Raw genomic sequence first — 17186 nt, forward strand, 5'->3', positions numbered from 1 at the left:
ATGCTGGAGTCAGAACACTATCATCATTTTTTTAAGTATTTGGTTCAATTTTATCAACATGCAATTTTACTGTTATTGTAACTGTTCTTTATCTATAATCATATTGGTATATGTTATGTTAACATCGGTTATGTCTGTATCACTTAGCACCTGGGATTTTTAAGAATGGGGTACATATTCATCTACGTAAACGTTTCGCACTTTTATTATTTTTTATTTCACGTAGAGGTCATTTAATTTTGTTTTATTCTATGGAGTATCAATACGTTTATTTCGTTTTCTGATATCTAATTTTATGTTGGGCTACGGTGTGTATATTTTGAACAGCAAGTATTGATCTCAACAGAATGCTGCTAATTATGAGGTTATTTTTCAATCAATCCATTCTTATTTATGCTTTTGGTAATTTTAAATATTTTGTCAATATTTAGTTTAATGATACAGCTATATTACCCATTATAATTTCTTCTATAATATTAGTCTCGTGTCCTTTAACAACCATGACATCGGATCAGCTAGCAGACATAGATAAAAACATTTATGATCTCTGTAGTAAATTCGGCTTAATACCTTATCTTAAGCTAAGATAGTGAAATTGCATCTCACTAAACTTTGGTTTAGCGTGTTTACCTACAACACATTACTAATGTTAACATAACTTTAAGTGATACAGACTTAACATATATTCTTTCATACCTACGGGTGTAATACTGGCTGGTCTAGGGCTATACACCAATGTCGTTTGAGGCTGTATTGCATGGCTACCAATGCAATAAAGCCTCGTGACGTCACAGCGTCAACATAATCACTCTATCCTCGGTAAAATATTAACCTTTTTTTTCACAAAATTGACTGGTTTTACTCTAAAAGATGCAAACAACGGAATTTGTGTTGAAAATATCACGTAATTTTTCATGTATAGAACATTGACTTCCAGTCGTGGATTTCTTCGAATTAATTTCAAAATGGCTGGATATTATAGTTGTAAACTTGCAGTAAAATGTAGAGATATGAAAGAAAAATACTCTTTCATAAGCTGATATGGCGGATAGAGATATTCTACCCCCGGGATCACAAAATGTTGCAAAACCCTCGGTAAGCCTAAGGGTTTACTACATTTTGTGACCCTCCGGTAGAATATCCCTATCCTTCTTATCCAGTCATACAATATAAAGCTTGGTAATACTCATCAGATAACTGTCGTCTCTGATATAACTATTTTATGTTTCGATTGTAGCTTCATGTGAAAGTATGTAATACAAAAGGTAAGGTGGTACGTTATTATACTTATATTAATGTAAGTGTCACCGAATCCTTGATATGCTAACGTTATAAGTTTGAAAATAATTTATAAGGATTATCTATGTATATCAACTGGATTAGCTTGTACACTACTTTTTGGCAAATTGCAACTGTTATGTACTTTGTTTACACCATTATTATGTTTGCGGTTAATAAAAACATTGAGTTGTTGATAATACTTGCATAGTCTTGATTAATAGTGTCATCTAATCACGGATATGTTACTGGTGATATTCTAACAATAAGTGATACGATTTTGATATAGATATATAATTGGTATCCGCTCGATGATTTATGATACTGCTATGTCCGTTTAATACTATGATAATTCCTGAGAAAGAACATACGTTATTTAGACGTGTATGTTCAATGACATTTCTCTATTAATACTAGTTTAACGTCTCAGTAAAAGATTCACTATTGTATATGACTGACAATTTGATAACATAGGATACTTACTATGAAGTCATTCCCCTTGTGCTGTAACATAAAAATGATTGATTTAGCGAGAATAAGACAACAACAAATCCCCATATAGATTCAGATGGGTTAGTTGGGATATCTAAAAACTAGTCTTATCTGTTACAATGATTGGATCCTGTCAAAATGATTCACGTAAACATCTGATGTATCAACGCCACTGAGCCATTAACGATATACTATAACCTAAATAATCTAACCGTTATCAATTAAGCAGTTAATATTCCTGTTCTCTGACCACCATATAAATAAAACAAAATGTCCCTACCGACAGAAGATAAACATCGGTACTTACCTGACACTCAGGACAGGTTTTCTGTGAATAAAATAATCGACAGTTAAATTATATATCACGACATGAAAGACATGTATATGCATCTTTATATTTATATAGCATTTGTATAACATGAAAATCACAATTGCATTACTACAATTGGATAATTTTACTTTTCTGACTCGTGTATGGGTTAATATTGCATTTCCTTTCGTCGCTCATTAGTATATTCGTGCAAGTTAAACGTTGTTATACATTGGTATATAATGTAAGAATTGACATATTCCGATGGCACCACACTAAATACGGTTCTTCGGTGTCGCTTAACTCTCTAACACAGAAGCACATATTTGCTTTTCGTTGTTTTAATCGATTTTCCTTCATTTAAAATTGGTATGACATTAAAAAAACACCAAACGGATATAGCGAAAAACATCAGGCTGTGCTGATAGATTTCCATTTCTATGTCAATCGTCATCACAGCTGGGCGTTTTGACTACGACCACGATATGAATACAAAAGCGGGATGTTCTGGACATAGTTGCCGACTAAGTCCTAATATAGTCGCTCGCAATGGTCACGTGCTTATGTGAGGACATGTGTAGTAAAGAAAACGCTCTGATTGAAATCGTAAGACGTCTACCAATGTGATTCATTTGACAAATTGACAAATGTTTGTGTATATGTATCGATATATGGTCATATTGGGTACAATATGTTAACCATAATTAACATGGAAACTGGAAATTACAATATCTACATTTATATAGCAACATGTTACGAACATAGCCAAATCGACATCAGAACATAAAGGAAGCATCAATACGAGATAACTGAATCCAATATAATAGTTTTATAATACAATAATAAACGACTGTTCATAAGACAAAACACTATTTTCAAGTTTCTTTTATATTTAATTACTTTCTTATCCAAGGACATTTTTCGATTAACGTACAACAATAAAGCAAATTAAACCAATATAACAGTGATTTTCTTTCTTTAAGTTTGTAAACACCTCTTATATATTGATTTTAATAGAATTTCCATCATTAAAGAAATGTAAAGCAAAACAGGTGTTTCATTATCCTATTAAGCCTACCTGTGGCCGTGTATCTTCCTGCGGCATACTTCTGCAATGATAATAAACGTAATATTATCTACATTTCTTTATCGCCAGACAGAATAAGCCGATTGACCGAATTACAGTTTATTCAGTAATTATTATACACGAACAGCCGATTCCCATTACATAATAACAATATATGACGTCTAGGTTACAGTGGTAAAAATTTGTAAACTTGTCTTTTATAGATCAAGATGAATTAATTCTAGTGATTTGAAGATGTCAACTTTAATGTTTGCGAACGGACGGTCATGATAATGATTTATTATAGAACTGACAATACCGACACATTAACTTTAAAAAAAACGCCTTTAATAAGGACGTAGATCAAATTTACATGTTTGTATTTTCCAAAGAACTTTTATATAGGACGAAGCCTGGAAAGACACGCATTTCTATGTAAGCTCAGTTATACATAGGTTTAGCTTGAACAATCGTAACTGTTACAGTGTATTAGAAAGTTGGTTAACAACCAGTATATCATCAACATTTCTCCTTCCTTCCACATGAACAACTTGGTACAATATTTCAGCATTGGGTATTTTGTCCACTTACAAAGCATATCATATTTACTTTTGTTTTAATTGTCAACTGGTGTGAAGTTGGACATTTTCATTTAAATATTGATCTTAAATGGTAACTTTGTTTTAGAAACCATTATTACTAGAACATTAACTTACATTCTTTAAATGTAATGTTGTCTTGATTCTTGAAATATTGAAGATTATTTGTATTTCAATTATGTAGAATATATTTTACTTTAATTAAGACTTATTCTTTTATCAGTATCACGGATTTTATCAACCTCTTGATCACACCTTTGAGACGATTCATGAAATATAACGACCATAATCATCTTGTGTTAATGTCACCGGCGCTAGGTACCCCCTGCAGCGAGAGTGTGAAAAAAATCAGGATTTGAACAAAGGCAAAATTGTCGCTTTTATCTGCATTTTGAGATGTTTTTTGCATACTGACGTTTAGTACACGTGTTTCCGAATATATCAGCCACACAATGATATATAAATGGTTTTCGAGAAAAGTCGCAAACAAACTTGACAGATATAAACATGCCACCATACCAAGGGAGGTCAGACGTAAATCGCCTGTCGTTAGAACAGATGCTGGAAAAGAACTTCCATCGACCATGAATATATATTTTAGTACTACATTACCCTATTATGATATATAAGGGTAGATTCATGAGAAAAATACTTCTCAACCCGTTTCATTTAATCAAAAGGCTTGTCCAAATCGCAATGATGTACGGCAAATAGCGAAGGAGGTGTACGGCTCATAGCAAATGTTTATCTCGAGAGGTGTACGGTACATATTTACATTATAAAAGGGAGTTGTACGGCCTATAGTTAATATTATATATCTTTTCAGTGATGAAATGATGAAAACTAAAAGGATAACTATTCAAGACTTGAAATAATGCATATCATGTATCATTATTACATTATTAGTGTTAATAACAGTACAATCATGCATACAATTGGGGTTTGTTTGTTTCTCATAATCAGTGCATTGCAACATAAAGACACGTACAAAACGCACTTCCCACACACAAATAGGTTATCGTTTGTAGATCTAATTATATTCAATATTCACGAAATTGTGATAATACGTTTGACTACTAAGAAATATATTTTTTGATATCTGATCCATTGTCAAGGTTAGAAATAAAGATAATGATGAGGATGATGATGATGATGAAAATCATGATGATGATATATATGATAGTTGTGAGGATAATGAAGCGATAGCGATACTGAATGTGAATAAGAATTAAAGTATTTAGTTATTTGCAGTTTATTGCACATGGAAAAGATATTTTAAAAATTATAAATAAAATGCTTAGAAATACCTCAACGTGAAGCCGGAAGAATTATTACTGTTTTTTCATATGTAACTGATGCAGCATTATTTTCGGAAATGTTTGGTTTTGATTTTATTAGTTTAATGCCCTATGAACACCCAGGGCGATTTAAGGACGTGCCAGGTTTGTCGGTGGAGGAAAGCTGGATTACCAGGAGAAAAAAACATCGACCAACCGTCAATACCTGGCAATTGCCCCTCATGGGATCCGAACCCGCATCCCAGAGGTGGAGAGCTCTGAAGAAAAAGTCTGTTTAGGGTTACATTGGTAAAAAAAAAGGTCGGAAGGATTTCTTTTTAATGTATTTCACTCTAAAATAATGACCGGAACCGGAGTCTGAGGTCTAAATCCCGCCTTTTTTTTTCGTAGAAAAGTGAAGAAAAAAAATAGGTTCGGTCGGGTAACCCTAAACCCATATTTTTTTCGTGGCCTAATATGTCGGGACATCGTAATTACTTGGCCACCCGAAAAGGGCCTGGTGACACTTTCTAAGAGACGCAAATGTAGAAAACTTACAGTTAAGTCAACAAAATCGAGGATAATTTAGCACCAAATTTTCTCTATTCACTTCTTCCTCCAAAAGTCGCTGATACTTTTAACTATGCTTTAAAGGCCCACTACGTATACATTTCCTTAGCAAAATTTAAAAGTTTCTTAAAAAACATAAATAATATAAGAAACTACATATCGAAGGCCTAAAATGAGGTAACAACACCAAACATATGCAAAATCCCCTGCGTGTTATATGATGAGTGTGGAGATTCATTTCGAGGTTTTGCCAACTTGCGCAATAATATCCATTTATCATGCAGTATTTAGGACAACGGCGGGAAACATATGACGACCCGCGTTATGAAAATTATCATTTCATTCATTTTACTCAAAATTTTGATAAAAAGATGATGATAAGTGTAGTATCAACAGTTAGTTAATAACTTTTGCGACTATCAATCTCGTTTTACATTCCAATTTTACAAATTGAAAAAATAGGTAGTGGGCCTTTAAGAACGGACAGCAATTATAAATTTCCTTTTCACAGACTTTTTTCTAACTAAATCTTCTTTCATACATTCTTATCAGCATGTACGTGGAATGACCTTGGTGAAGCGACTAGATCATCACCTCATCAGCAACTTTTAAAAAATACATATCATGCAATTCTGGTGAAAAAGATCCAGCCAATCACAATTTTCTGTGACAGAAATACAAATGTACATGCAAAGTTAAGACATCCAGATGGAGACGTATCTAAATACAAATGTACGTATTGTCGGGAAATTTGTTCTAAATTAACTGACGTTATATGTCATCTGACTGAAAAATATATGTATAATCATCAAACAAACATGATCTATATAATTTTACACCTCATTTATTATATTTATGATAATTACCAATATCGAGGTCACTATAAGTCGTACACCTCGTTTGCTATGAGCCGTACATCCGGCAATCAAAATATCACCTATGAGCCGTACACCACCGATATTTTACATTGCTCCCGTAACATTAATAGATGGCGCTGAGAAGTATTTTTTCTTGTAAATCTACCCGTATATATCATAATAAAGTAATGTGGTACTAAATCATGTATTTATGGGAAAGTTTTTTTCCAGCATCTGTTCTAACGACAGGCGATTTACGTCGGTACCTCCCTTGCTGTGGTACATGTTAATTTTTTTGCGACACCCATTTATGTATCATTGTGTGGCTGATATATTCGGACACACATGTACCAAACATCACTATCCAAAAACTTTTTAAAATGCAGATAAAAGCGACAATCTTAGCTCTGTTCAAATCCTGATTTTCTCACTCTCACTTCAGGGGGTACCTAGTTCCTGTGTCATTACCACACTGCGGTAATACAGACAAATATTGATTAATGGTGAATTGAACATTCTACGATATTCTACACATATCGCTGGCATACAAGTATTGTTCATTCTTCTCTGTATGTAGGTATAAAAAATTAAAATATCAGGCAATGTGAGCTACAATTTATTCTTGATTAAATCAAGTGTCCACGTAAAGTTTGTATTTAACTGTATATTTATGGGGACATGACTACTGTAAAACGATACAAAGATTATAGGTATGATCGAGATATAGAAGTTCGAAGTATCAAGTTTCACCAAACCATTATGTTTATGTTTCAGGAAAAAATAACCTGGATATTTTCACAAACATCTCATGCATCTTTAAATACATTTATAGAGAATAATATAATGAATATTATACGTTTATTGTAATTAAATATGTTCTTATTGTTGGCTTGTAAACTTTATGGAATTGTTATACAGTGTATATGTGTGGCTCACCTTCTAGCTGGAACCCTTGCTTCTGCCTGTGGCATCTGTACTTTAGCTCCCAATGCTCTGATCCTAGAATGAAGCATAAAACGTCTTTATTATTAAATTCCATCGGCACAACATCGGACACTATACCGTTATTGTTAGTTAGGCTGTGCATCTTTATATTTAGCCTTTTGAATTAAACATTTGAAACGTAATATGCGTTGTATTTCATATATGGATGGAATTCAGTTTCTGTCAATCGATTTGCTATAAACTTTTGAGAATATTTGGATGTCGATGTCAGCTTAGGGAGTAACAGAATACGTTTGTATTACAATTGTATCTTGTGATAATAGAACGACTATCAGCTAATTGAAACATATATAGGCTTGATATTGTTTAACGGGTCGAGGGACATTTATTTTGCTACATTCGCAGAAATAATTGCTACATTATCATACCATATATCACCTCTCCAAAATGACATTGCGTTCAAGTTATTATTAATAGTAGATTTGCAATATGTTTGTCATGGTAACCTTGATAAATTGATGTTAGATACAATGAAGAGGTATCTCTGCTTGATCTGCCAAGAACACATCAAGGATATACTTTATTTATACTAAACTTTTATGCCATTTATTTTCAAAATGATTCTAATGAAGCAATATTATTGTTATTATAAGTGTAGTAACGTTGTATATACTTAGGGTGGTTTTAACTTAACATATATACCATGTTTGGGTTAAACATTTATGGTGCTTTGGTAAAATCGAATAATGTACGCTGGTGTAGCAAGACGTCATTATTGTAGAATCTACCAGGACGGTACAACAGCATATGGACCGAATGAAAAGGTCCTTATATTTTATATTAGATAATTATGTTTTTTTTTAACAAATGTCAAAATGATTATCTGGTGTACGTGCTAATTTAGGAGACCAATGGTCAGATGACGGTACCACTTGTACACCATTCATAAGCGCAATTTCGACACAACGAGTATATATCCTATATATCAAACACCACGTGATCATCTTTCTACCAATAAGAATAGTGGATAATCATAGAATATTTATTATTAACACATACCGTTTATATGTCTTACATTAAACATTCAAAGTGGAGGCTGATGTAATAAAATATTAAGGAAAAAAATTCTAGCAGATCACTTTATGTAAGACCATTTATTAATAAGTAACCATCATATTGGAACTTTTTTGATAGTTTGTGAAATTGCATACAGGGTGTAAACTTATACAGACATGTATGCATTTGTCATATATTTACATTTTCAGTTGAACCACCTCTTTACATCTGTATGGATATATTTTAATGTTATATTTTTATCAATGTTAATACATTATTGCAGAGCCTAAATGTTCCAAATTTAAATATATAAAGATAAACAAGAGGTACATGATTCTAAACGGTCATCATTAGTTGACGCTAGAAGTCCCCGATAAGTTTGTGACTCGTTGAAAGATTTTGAAAGATGCTCAATCATACCCTTCGGTTCAGATGACCTAAAATGCATAAGAGAGGTGCGAATTTAACATAATTCAACATATCAATTACCTGTAAAATGATACATACCTATTCCTTCCCCCCTTCTCAACCTGAAGAGTCCCAAGAAGACTTTCCAGATCATTCAGAGCCTTCTCACTTGCTTTGAATGACACCTCCTGGATGTTAGCTGGGTATTCGACGTCTTCATACTGCTTCGATAATCCTGTTGTAGCTACAATTGCAATGTCCGCATTGCAATTATCTGACAGACACCTCTCAAATGCAGTCAGGTCAGCCTCGGCCTCGCTTATCCTTGCCAAAAGTCCTTTGCGGTATTGTTCCAATCCCTGGCGAGTTGATTTTCTTATTTGGCTACATTTTTGCTTGAAATCGATAACCAACTGTTTGGTCTTATTGATAATTTTCTCGCCTCTGTCCTCGATGTGTTTGTTTAAAGTTGCTGTAAACGGATCGAATCCCTTTAGTTTGTCTTCAACCTTCTTGGCTTCTGCCCGTAAGGGAACAAGAACATTATCCCTTGTAACCGACTTAGTATCTCTTATTCTATTCTTAAATGTTTCAACATGGTCGTCCAATAAATCAATTTCATGTCCGAAATGATCACCCGACTTTGTGAAACATCGTTTACAGACAAGCTTTTCATTGCATCCGACGTTAACACAGATGAACATGGCATCTTCTGTCGAGTGACTTTGACAGCGGATTCCAGTGGACACTTGGGCTTGAATTTTAGACATAATTGTTTTGTTTGAATCTGTGATTACAAAAGAGAAAATATGAATCAAATGAAGCAGATAAATTGCTATAATTTCAATAAACAATAAAAACTATATATTTATTTGTCTTTTCTAACAGGGCCATTATAGCGATGTACTAATGCAAGGTGTTTCTGATTACTCGATGGTGTCAGAGACGAAAGCATCAAATGGATATAGTTAAGATAACTTTTGTTTTTTACAATTTTCTGAATAAATAACAAGTTAATTAAAGTCATACGCCCGTTTTCTAGTTATAAGTATATAATAATATTTTGTCAAATTGGGAAACAGTAATCATGATGCAAAAAAAAAGATGTTTTTCTTTTTACTTTCTTTGATAATTTGAAGCTATAATGTAATAATGATATCCTCGACATCGCAATTACACATAACAACACCAGTGTGTTTAGGGCAACATCCAGAACTTCAACTGGGACATGGTAAGTGACACGAGTAATATTATTTAGGAGATAAAATAGGTGAAAGTACATACCATGTGTTAGGATTAAAAACAATAGATATAATTATGTAAATAGTGTCGTTTAAACATAAGTTACTTTTGACACGGGAAGTAATGCAGTAATAAAACAGACCAACCCGAACACGATAGGAACTTAGACAATCAGGCATTTAAGTAACACTTACATATAACAGTAAGTGAAAAGTAGCGTTTCATGCTCGGATTGAATATATTACATTTGTGGTAGAGATGGGTAGTAGGGTGAGGGGCGAGGTAGGAGAGAAGAGAACAAAGTGCGTACAAGTAGTTTAAATGCATAATCGGGTTGTGGGTGCAGATGTCGAGAGGATAAGCATAAGTGATCTTAACGTTATTATTCATATAGTGTACACAGTAATAAATTGCCCATACCTCTACTTAATTACTAGCACAATTACAATTCGATTTGTTAGACGGTACAATGTATAGTTCAGTAGATTACTAAATATCACACACACTCGTATATGTACCTGTTTTGGCGCAATGATAATAATAACCATATTGGCTATACATACTCATAGGGAAGTACTATTAACATAAATCTTATCATGCAGCATCATTAATTGTCTTAGATTTGCAGACTATACTACAGACCGATGCCAAAACACATACTCTACGATGTATTCGCACATGAATTAAAGGTAGGTTTTGCCTAACCAAATAAATTTTTTTGTGTAAAATCCGATAAACGGAAGAAAAGATGAAAAAAACGTATCAAACATACCTCAATTTAATATTTGTATGTGTATGAGATTAAATAAATGTGTCTTGAATACAAAATTTAAGAAAATCCTTGATTTATTGCGATTGTCATCCGGACAGAATAGTATGCAAGTGAAGCTGCGATATATTGTGTTATCGAAGTTTCGCGCATGCGCATTGTTACGCACTAAAAGTAAACAAAATGGCTGAACGAAAGCGTGTGAGAAAAAAAATGTATCTGAATCGGCAAAAAAGACGAGGAAATTAGAATGGAATCGGTAAAGCACCCTATGAAATCTCTAGGGAATGAAATTCATAGATGACATGTAGCAAAAGAAGAAACAGAAGCCACGTCTCAAGCGGAAATTGTCCGGATTCTGTTGCACGTGGTGAGTTAAATTTCAACACATATGCCAGCGCACATACAGCGACAGACTTACTAGATATATGTTTGATGTACTAAGCTAGCGAGCGTATGTAAGTAACATGAAGTGTTTTAGATGATATGATACATATAAACAGTCCATCACATTTCGATTTGTTGTTGTTATTTTTTTATTGAACATACCGTGACAAGACTGTCACTGCTATCTGACTTTTTGTTGCACGCTTCAGTTTGTTGATGAGGCCTCGTTTTGGAAAAAAATACGTCATTTTCTATGTAAAGCTTGACATCACTCTATTTTTAGAGGAGTATTTTCCTGGTCAAGCTAGGCAACTGATCACCCATATAGTTCGCGGTATGCATTAAAAATGATCTGAAGATTATATCTATGTACAGGATAAATTTCAATTTCGTAGTCTTTAGATTTTATTGGGCGAAACCTACCTTTAACATTACAAACATAAGTCAGTAATAAAATTATGAAGAGCCAAGTACAATACCTATAAAAATATGTTTGGACATATACGTGTATGATTACGAATATGGTTGACGATATACTCCAGATACATTTAAAATCGTCAAGATTGAGGCTACTATGTATTTAGCACTCCGTTAGCAATCTGTTAAAGGGATTAGATCGGTATATAGTGAATTTGTTTAAATTTAAAGCTCCCTCTATGTTAATGGTCGGTGTAATGGTAGACCATTCGTATACCCTCTACGTTAATGATTCATGTAATTATAAATCATTGCCCGTAGTATCGAGATCCCTCTATGTTAATGGTCGGTGTAATGGTAGACTATACGTATACCCTGTAAATGGTCCATGTTATTAAAGATCATATCCCGTAGTATCGTATACACTCTATGTAAATGGTCAATGTAATTATAGATCATTGCCCGTAGTATCGTATATCCTCTATGTTAAGGTAGCAGTGTACAGTAGATTTGAAAAATTCAGCAAAATAATGTGCAGGCTTTAATCATGTACACACAGCTTTTTAACCTTAAATAACACCTATATAAAAGTATATATATGTTTAATCTACACAACATTTGCAATTGTCATGCAGAGTTCATTTTGGAGAGGTCTGCATTTTGTTGTTTTATGAGCCTGTAAAAACCATGGTAACCAATTTTTTTCTTTGAAAAATTGCAAAAAAAATGGCATTTTCAACCCAAAATTACACCCCCTCTACTAGAAATTTGTTTCTTGAATACAGTTTAAAACCAAGCATTACTGTCGTGATAGCGGAACTGAGCCTATTTCGACATATGTATATTATTAACTTTTGAGCAATCTTACCTCGTACCGCGGCTATTAATTTCTGCTGCTACAGAATTGAGTTTTTCCGTCTTAGACGCACATTCGGATACCCCCTTAACCATTAATCTCGAACCCATTTTGTTGAATTTCTTTATGCAAATGTGAAGCCTGCATATAAGTCTCGAGATTGAATTCACCAATTTTAGCACATATACATTTTTTTAAATTTTCCATGCATATAATAAAACAGGGGCTTTCTGCTTAATAAAAATATCACCCATGGCCATTCAGTCTAACTGCACACTGCTACCTAATGGTCCATGTAATTATAGATCATTGCCCGTAGTATCGTATACCTTCAACGTAAATGGTCCATGTAAGTATATATCATTATTCGTAGTAACGTACACACTCTATGTAAATGGCCCATGTAATTATATATCATTGTTATTAGTATCGAGCTCCCTTTATGTTAATGGTCGGTGTAATGGTAGACTATTCGTATACCTTCTATTTGAATGGTCCATGTAATTATAGATCATTGCCGTGGTGTCGTATACCCTCTATGTAAATGATCCATGTAATTATATATCATTGCCCGTAGTATCGTAAACTCTCTATGTTCCTGGTCTGTGTAATTGTAAACCATTGCCTGTAGTATCGTATACACTCTATGTTCCTGGTCTGTGTAATTGTAAACCATTGTCCGTAGTATCGTGTACACTCTATGTTTATGGTTTGTGTAATTATTGATCATTCTCCATAGTATCGTATAACTTTTATGTTAATGGTCCATATAATTTTAAACCATTTCCCGTGGTATTATATACCCCTTATGCTAATGGTCCGTTTCATTTTAGACCATTACCCGTAAATTATTAAAAGCTGTGTTAACACATGCCTACATGAGGTAGAACAATGAACATAGAACGTCATTGTCTCTTGAATTAAACTAAACATATCGTATACGTGTATATTGTAATCGATACGTGGCCATTATTCGAGCGTGAACGATATTGTATTAAAACACGCCATACTGATAATGGTTCTTATTGATCGTACACATGCTTTATGTGTGGTACAATAACGTTATTGATGTTTCCGCGAACAGCTGACATCATTCCAGTGCTTCGTTTTAAAGTTTATTGCATACAAAAAATAACACAATTTAATCTCAAATCAAATGTTTAACTCTATTTCAGCCTGCGTATATAAACGTTTGTTCTCAGACTTATTTAGTATATCACATAAAGCAAAGCAAGTTAAATATTATAGTATATCCTTTCTCAATTATATGACATGGGTTTGTGTAAAATGTTTCAATACGGTATTGTTTAAAGTCAAGTAACAAATAGCAATTTTTGAGTTAAAATCGATTGTTATATACTTGTTCGATAAATCAGTTATACCATTGGCGAAATTGACAGATATTAGCCAAAATTATTGCAGATCGAAGTTTGCATGAGTGATTGGTCATTGGCCTTTTCTTTAAAATCCAGCCACAAAGACGTGACATGTTCCAACTTTGATAATTACTATTTTTGCTGAAGTAACAAAGCAATATGTATGTAAAAATATATGAAGTGAAAGTCATATATAAATTATATATTATATATAATCTAATTTTGTTTGTAACAAAGAATTTCCATTTCCATTTACTTTATCAGCCCATAAAGGAAAAAAAAAACCGCGGCGCTGTTTGTAACATCGCTTCTGATTTACATAAAGGCGTAATGATTCCATAGAAAAACGAGTCTCCAAATGAAGATATTGTCTTTAGTAAATTGAATTATAAGGATTAATTTGAATATATATTTTTTTATGTTATGGAGATATAACACAACACTTCGCGGTTTATTTCCTAAAAGTATATATTTATTTTATATTTCTGTAACATAAACAATGTATTCAAGTTAATCCTTAAATATATCGACCGCAAGGTATAATTGGTGTGAACTATATACGTATACAAACACTATAATGAAATAAGTTGAATAGGTGGTTCATAAGGTTCCTGACTAGTATGTTATAGGCATGTATGTAGATTTTTATTTGATCAAACTACACATTCATAATATTGTAGTGATAGATGTATAAGCATAATCGCACCACAATACACTTTGAATGACACAATATGCAATAAACTTTTCTATATTTCTGAATGAGGATAGAGTGGCCAATCGGTAAAGGTATTCTGACATAACACCTTTCTCCTGGCTTGGTGGGTCGGAGCACAATTGTTGCAGATATTGAACAGTAAGTCGATGTGTTTCTTCCGGATGATCCAGCTTTTAGCAAAATCATTATTCTGTTATTGTTAAAGCTGTTAATAAGGCACTTAACATCGACCATTAAAATCTTTGAACATATATCATATAGCAAATAAATGAATATGTTCAGATAAATCTTGCTCTTCCGGACCATTTTCTTTAAATGTTTTGGTTTGGTGTTTGGTGTGCAAGACTCAAATACAGAAGTTGGTAAATACGAGTAGTTACATGTATTTACATTCTGACTTATCAAAACCACTGTGTGTTAATCACCAGAAACAACATTGCATTATGTTTTGCCGCCATCTGTTTTTTAATAGATATGTTCTGCGCCTGACACAGGAAATAAATATCGGGTTAAATGATATTACAAAGCACGAATCTAAACGGGATGTTATTCAAAATGGGATATATTCAAGGCAATGGACACAGAATACTTATATCGCAATTAACCAACTGTGACAATTGTTTTGATTCTGACAATAAGTAAATACTAATCATACTAATGTAATAAACTATTCATGGTTATTTTGACAGAAATCGTTTACGTGTAGCACAGATCGTGGGATGGAGCATCGTATTTGATCTAACACATACATAAATAATGATAAATCATCGTTATGTATCAAGGGTACATCGTCGATTCCAGTCAGTATATGATACACAATGTAACAGTTTTTGCACACATATGACTGTTTTACTGCACTGCTATGTGACACCTACGTTTACGGTTTTGTATGTGTATATAACACTGACCGTATATCCTTTCGACGGCCTGCAGGATTAGAATTTGACTCAAGTTTGATAATAGGCTATAACAAATGCCATCTATGAAAGCAGTTTGCATCTAGATTTCGGTTTGAAACAGTGATACATCACTGTTTGTTATGCGCGCGCTTATCGTGTATGATATCGACGAGGTTCATAACAATTCTCAAAACAACGTATTTTGTACATTCCGTTGGAAATGAAATGCTGTCGAAGATATCATAAACTGACAAACATGATGTATGTTTACAATCTGAATGTAATCAGGAAACTGTAACACATGAGATTTGAAAATGCATCAATACAAATAGAAGTTATTTTAGAAATACATTGATATATTATACAATTATCAAGCATGCGATTACTTATTACTAGTAGCATAAACCAACTCTCTGTTTTTTTATAAACCGTAAAGACTAGATATATTAAGGTTTCAAGTACAGGTTTCCCTTGTCGCTGTGCTCTTTATCATGATAATTAAATACAATAAAATAATAAAAGACATTGTCTGTAAAAATATATTCCAAATTTAATATTATACTCGGCTTCGGTCTGTGCATTTTGTAAAACAAAAACTATTTGTCCTGTCTTCATCATTATACTACATCAAACAACATTGAGAAGATGTGTCGTGTCAAGCTAATGTAACATACACATAGAAGGAAAAACTATTGATAATGTCATGTGTTTGTAGTTTGTATCATTAGGTGTTTACAGATTGTCCTAGCAAACTAAGTGTATCAAAAACTAGTGAAACACATTCTGAAAATATGCAAGAAATGCATGACAAAGCCTTCATGGATCAACTTTAATAATTTAAAATACTTTTTAATAATTTAATTATCGTTTCTTGATTCATCAAACTAACCGATGATAAGTGGTTCTGCTATATATCTACCTCTGTTTCATTGATACATGGTTTAAGTGATATCCTTTCAAATTAAAGACCGATCCTACTCAAACATAGCCCGGTCGTGTTCAAATAAAATCTGAAACTACATTTGAGATGTGAGATCATGTACATGGTATGTTCAATTTTGACAGTACTACAGAAAGTCCATTTCTGCACAAATTATGTGCAAATCTATCGGAATACAAGTCGTTTCTGCCGAATTATGATTTCATCTAAATAAAAGCTGTTTCTGTCGAATTATGATTTCATCTAAATAAAAGCTGTTTCTGCCTAGTTATGTGAGCTATTGTTTTATTCACATACGATATATTTATATTCATAATTGGAAACACATTTATTCATATTTCACATGTATCTACAACAAAATACACAAAACCGAAACATATGCAAAATATTCTTGATGGAGTACGACATTCAGTTTATAAACATAATCGTTAATTGTACCGGCGAGATTAAAATATAAGATTTTTTTGTATTGTTTTTCATTTATTGACGGTGGTTGATTTTCAACACGATGATATTAAAAGATATCGCGGAATATCAGTGGGATGGACCAATTCACGATTCTCAGGTTTAATTAGGATGTTTCCTTAAGGTCATTTTCCTGTCTTTGTTACAAGTATTATCAATCAAAAGTAATCTGTCTTTAAATGATATAATAAATGACCAGCTTTATAATACATAATCATGTACGGTCTTGAAATTTCAAACTCTCATTTAAATATATTACATA

The 17186-nt window shown here is 32.9% G+C and overlaps 1 protein-coding gene across 1 annotated transcript in view; it reads right to left on the bottom strand.

The window, feature by feature from the left end:
* Positions 1 to 17186, bottom strand: part of LOC138329835 (uncharacterized) — a 150913-nt gene that overhangs the window by 108439 nt on the left and 25288 nt on the right. Inside the window, exons 2-4 of the mRNA XM_069277126.1 lie at positions 8958 to 9645; positions 7386 to 7448; positions 3159 to 3189 (exon numbers count right to left, since the gene is read on the bottom strand). Coding sequence (XP_069133227.1) covers positions 3159 to 3189; positions 7386 to 7448; positions 8958 to 9628 — 765 coding nt within the window. The 5' untranslated portion in view covers positions 9629 to 9645. The remainder of the gene's footprint in view (positions 1 to 3158; positions 3190 to 7385; positions 7449 to 8957; positions 9646 to 17186) is intronic.

This window comes from Argopecten irradians, chromosome 8, assembly GCF_041381155.1.
Source record: "Argopecten irradians isolate NY chromosome 8, Ai_NY, whole genome shotgun sequence".
Lineage (NCBI taxonomy): Eukaryota > Metazoa > Mollusca > Bivalvia > Pectinida > Pectinidae > Argopecten > Argopecten irradians.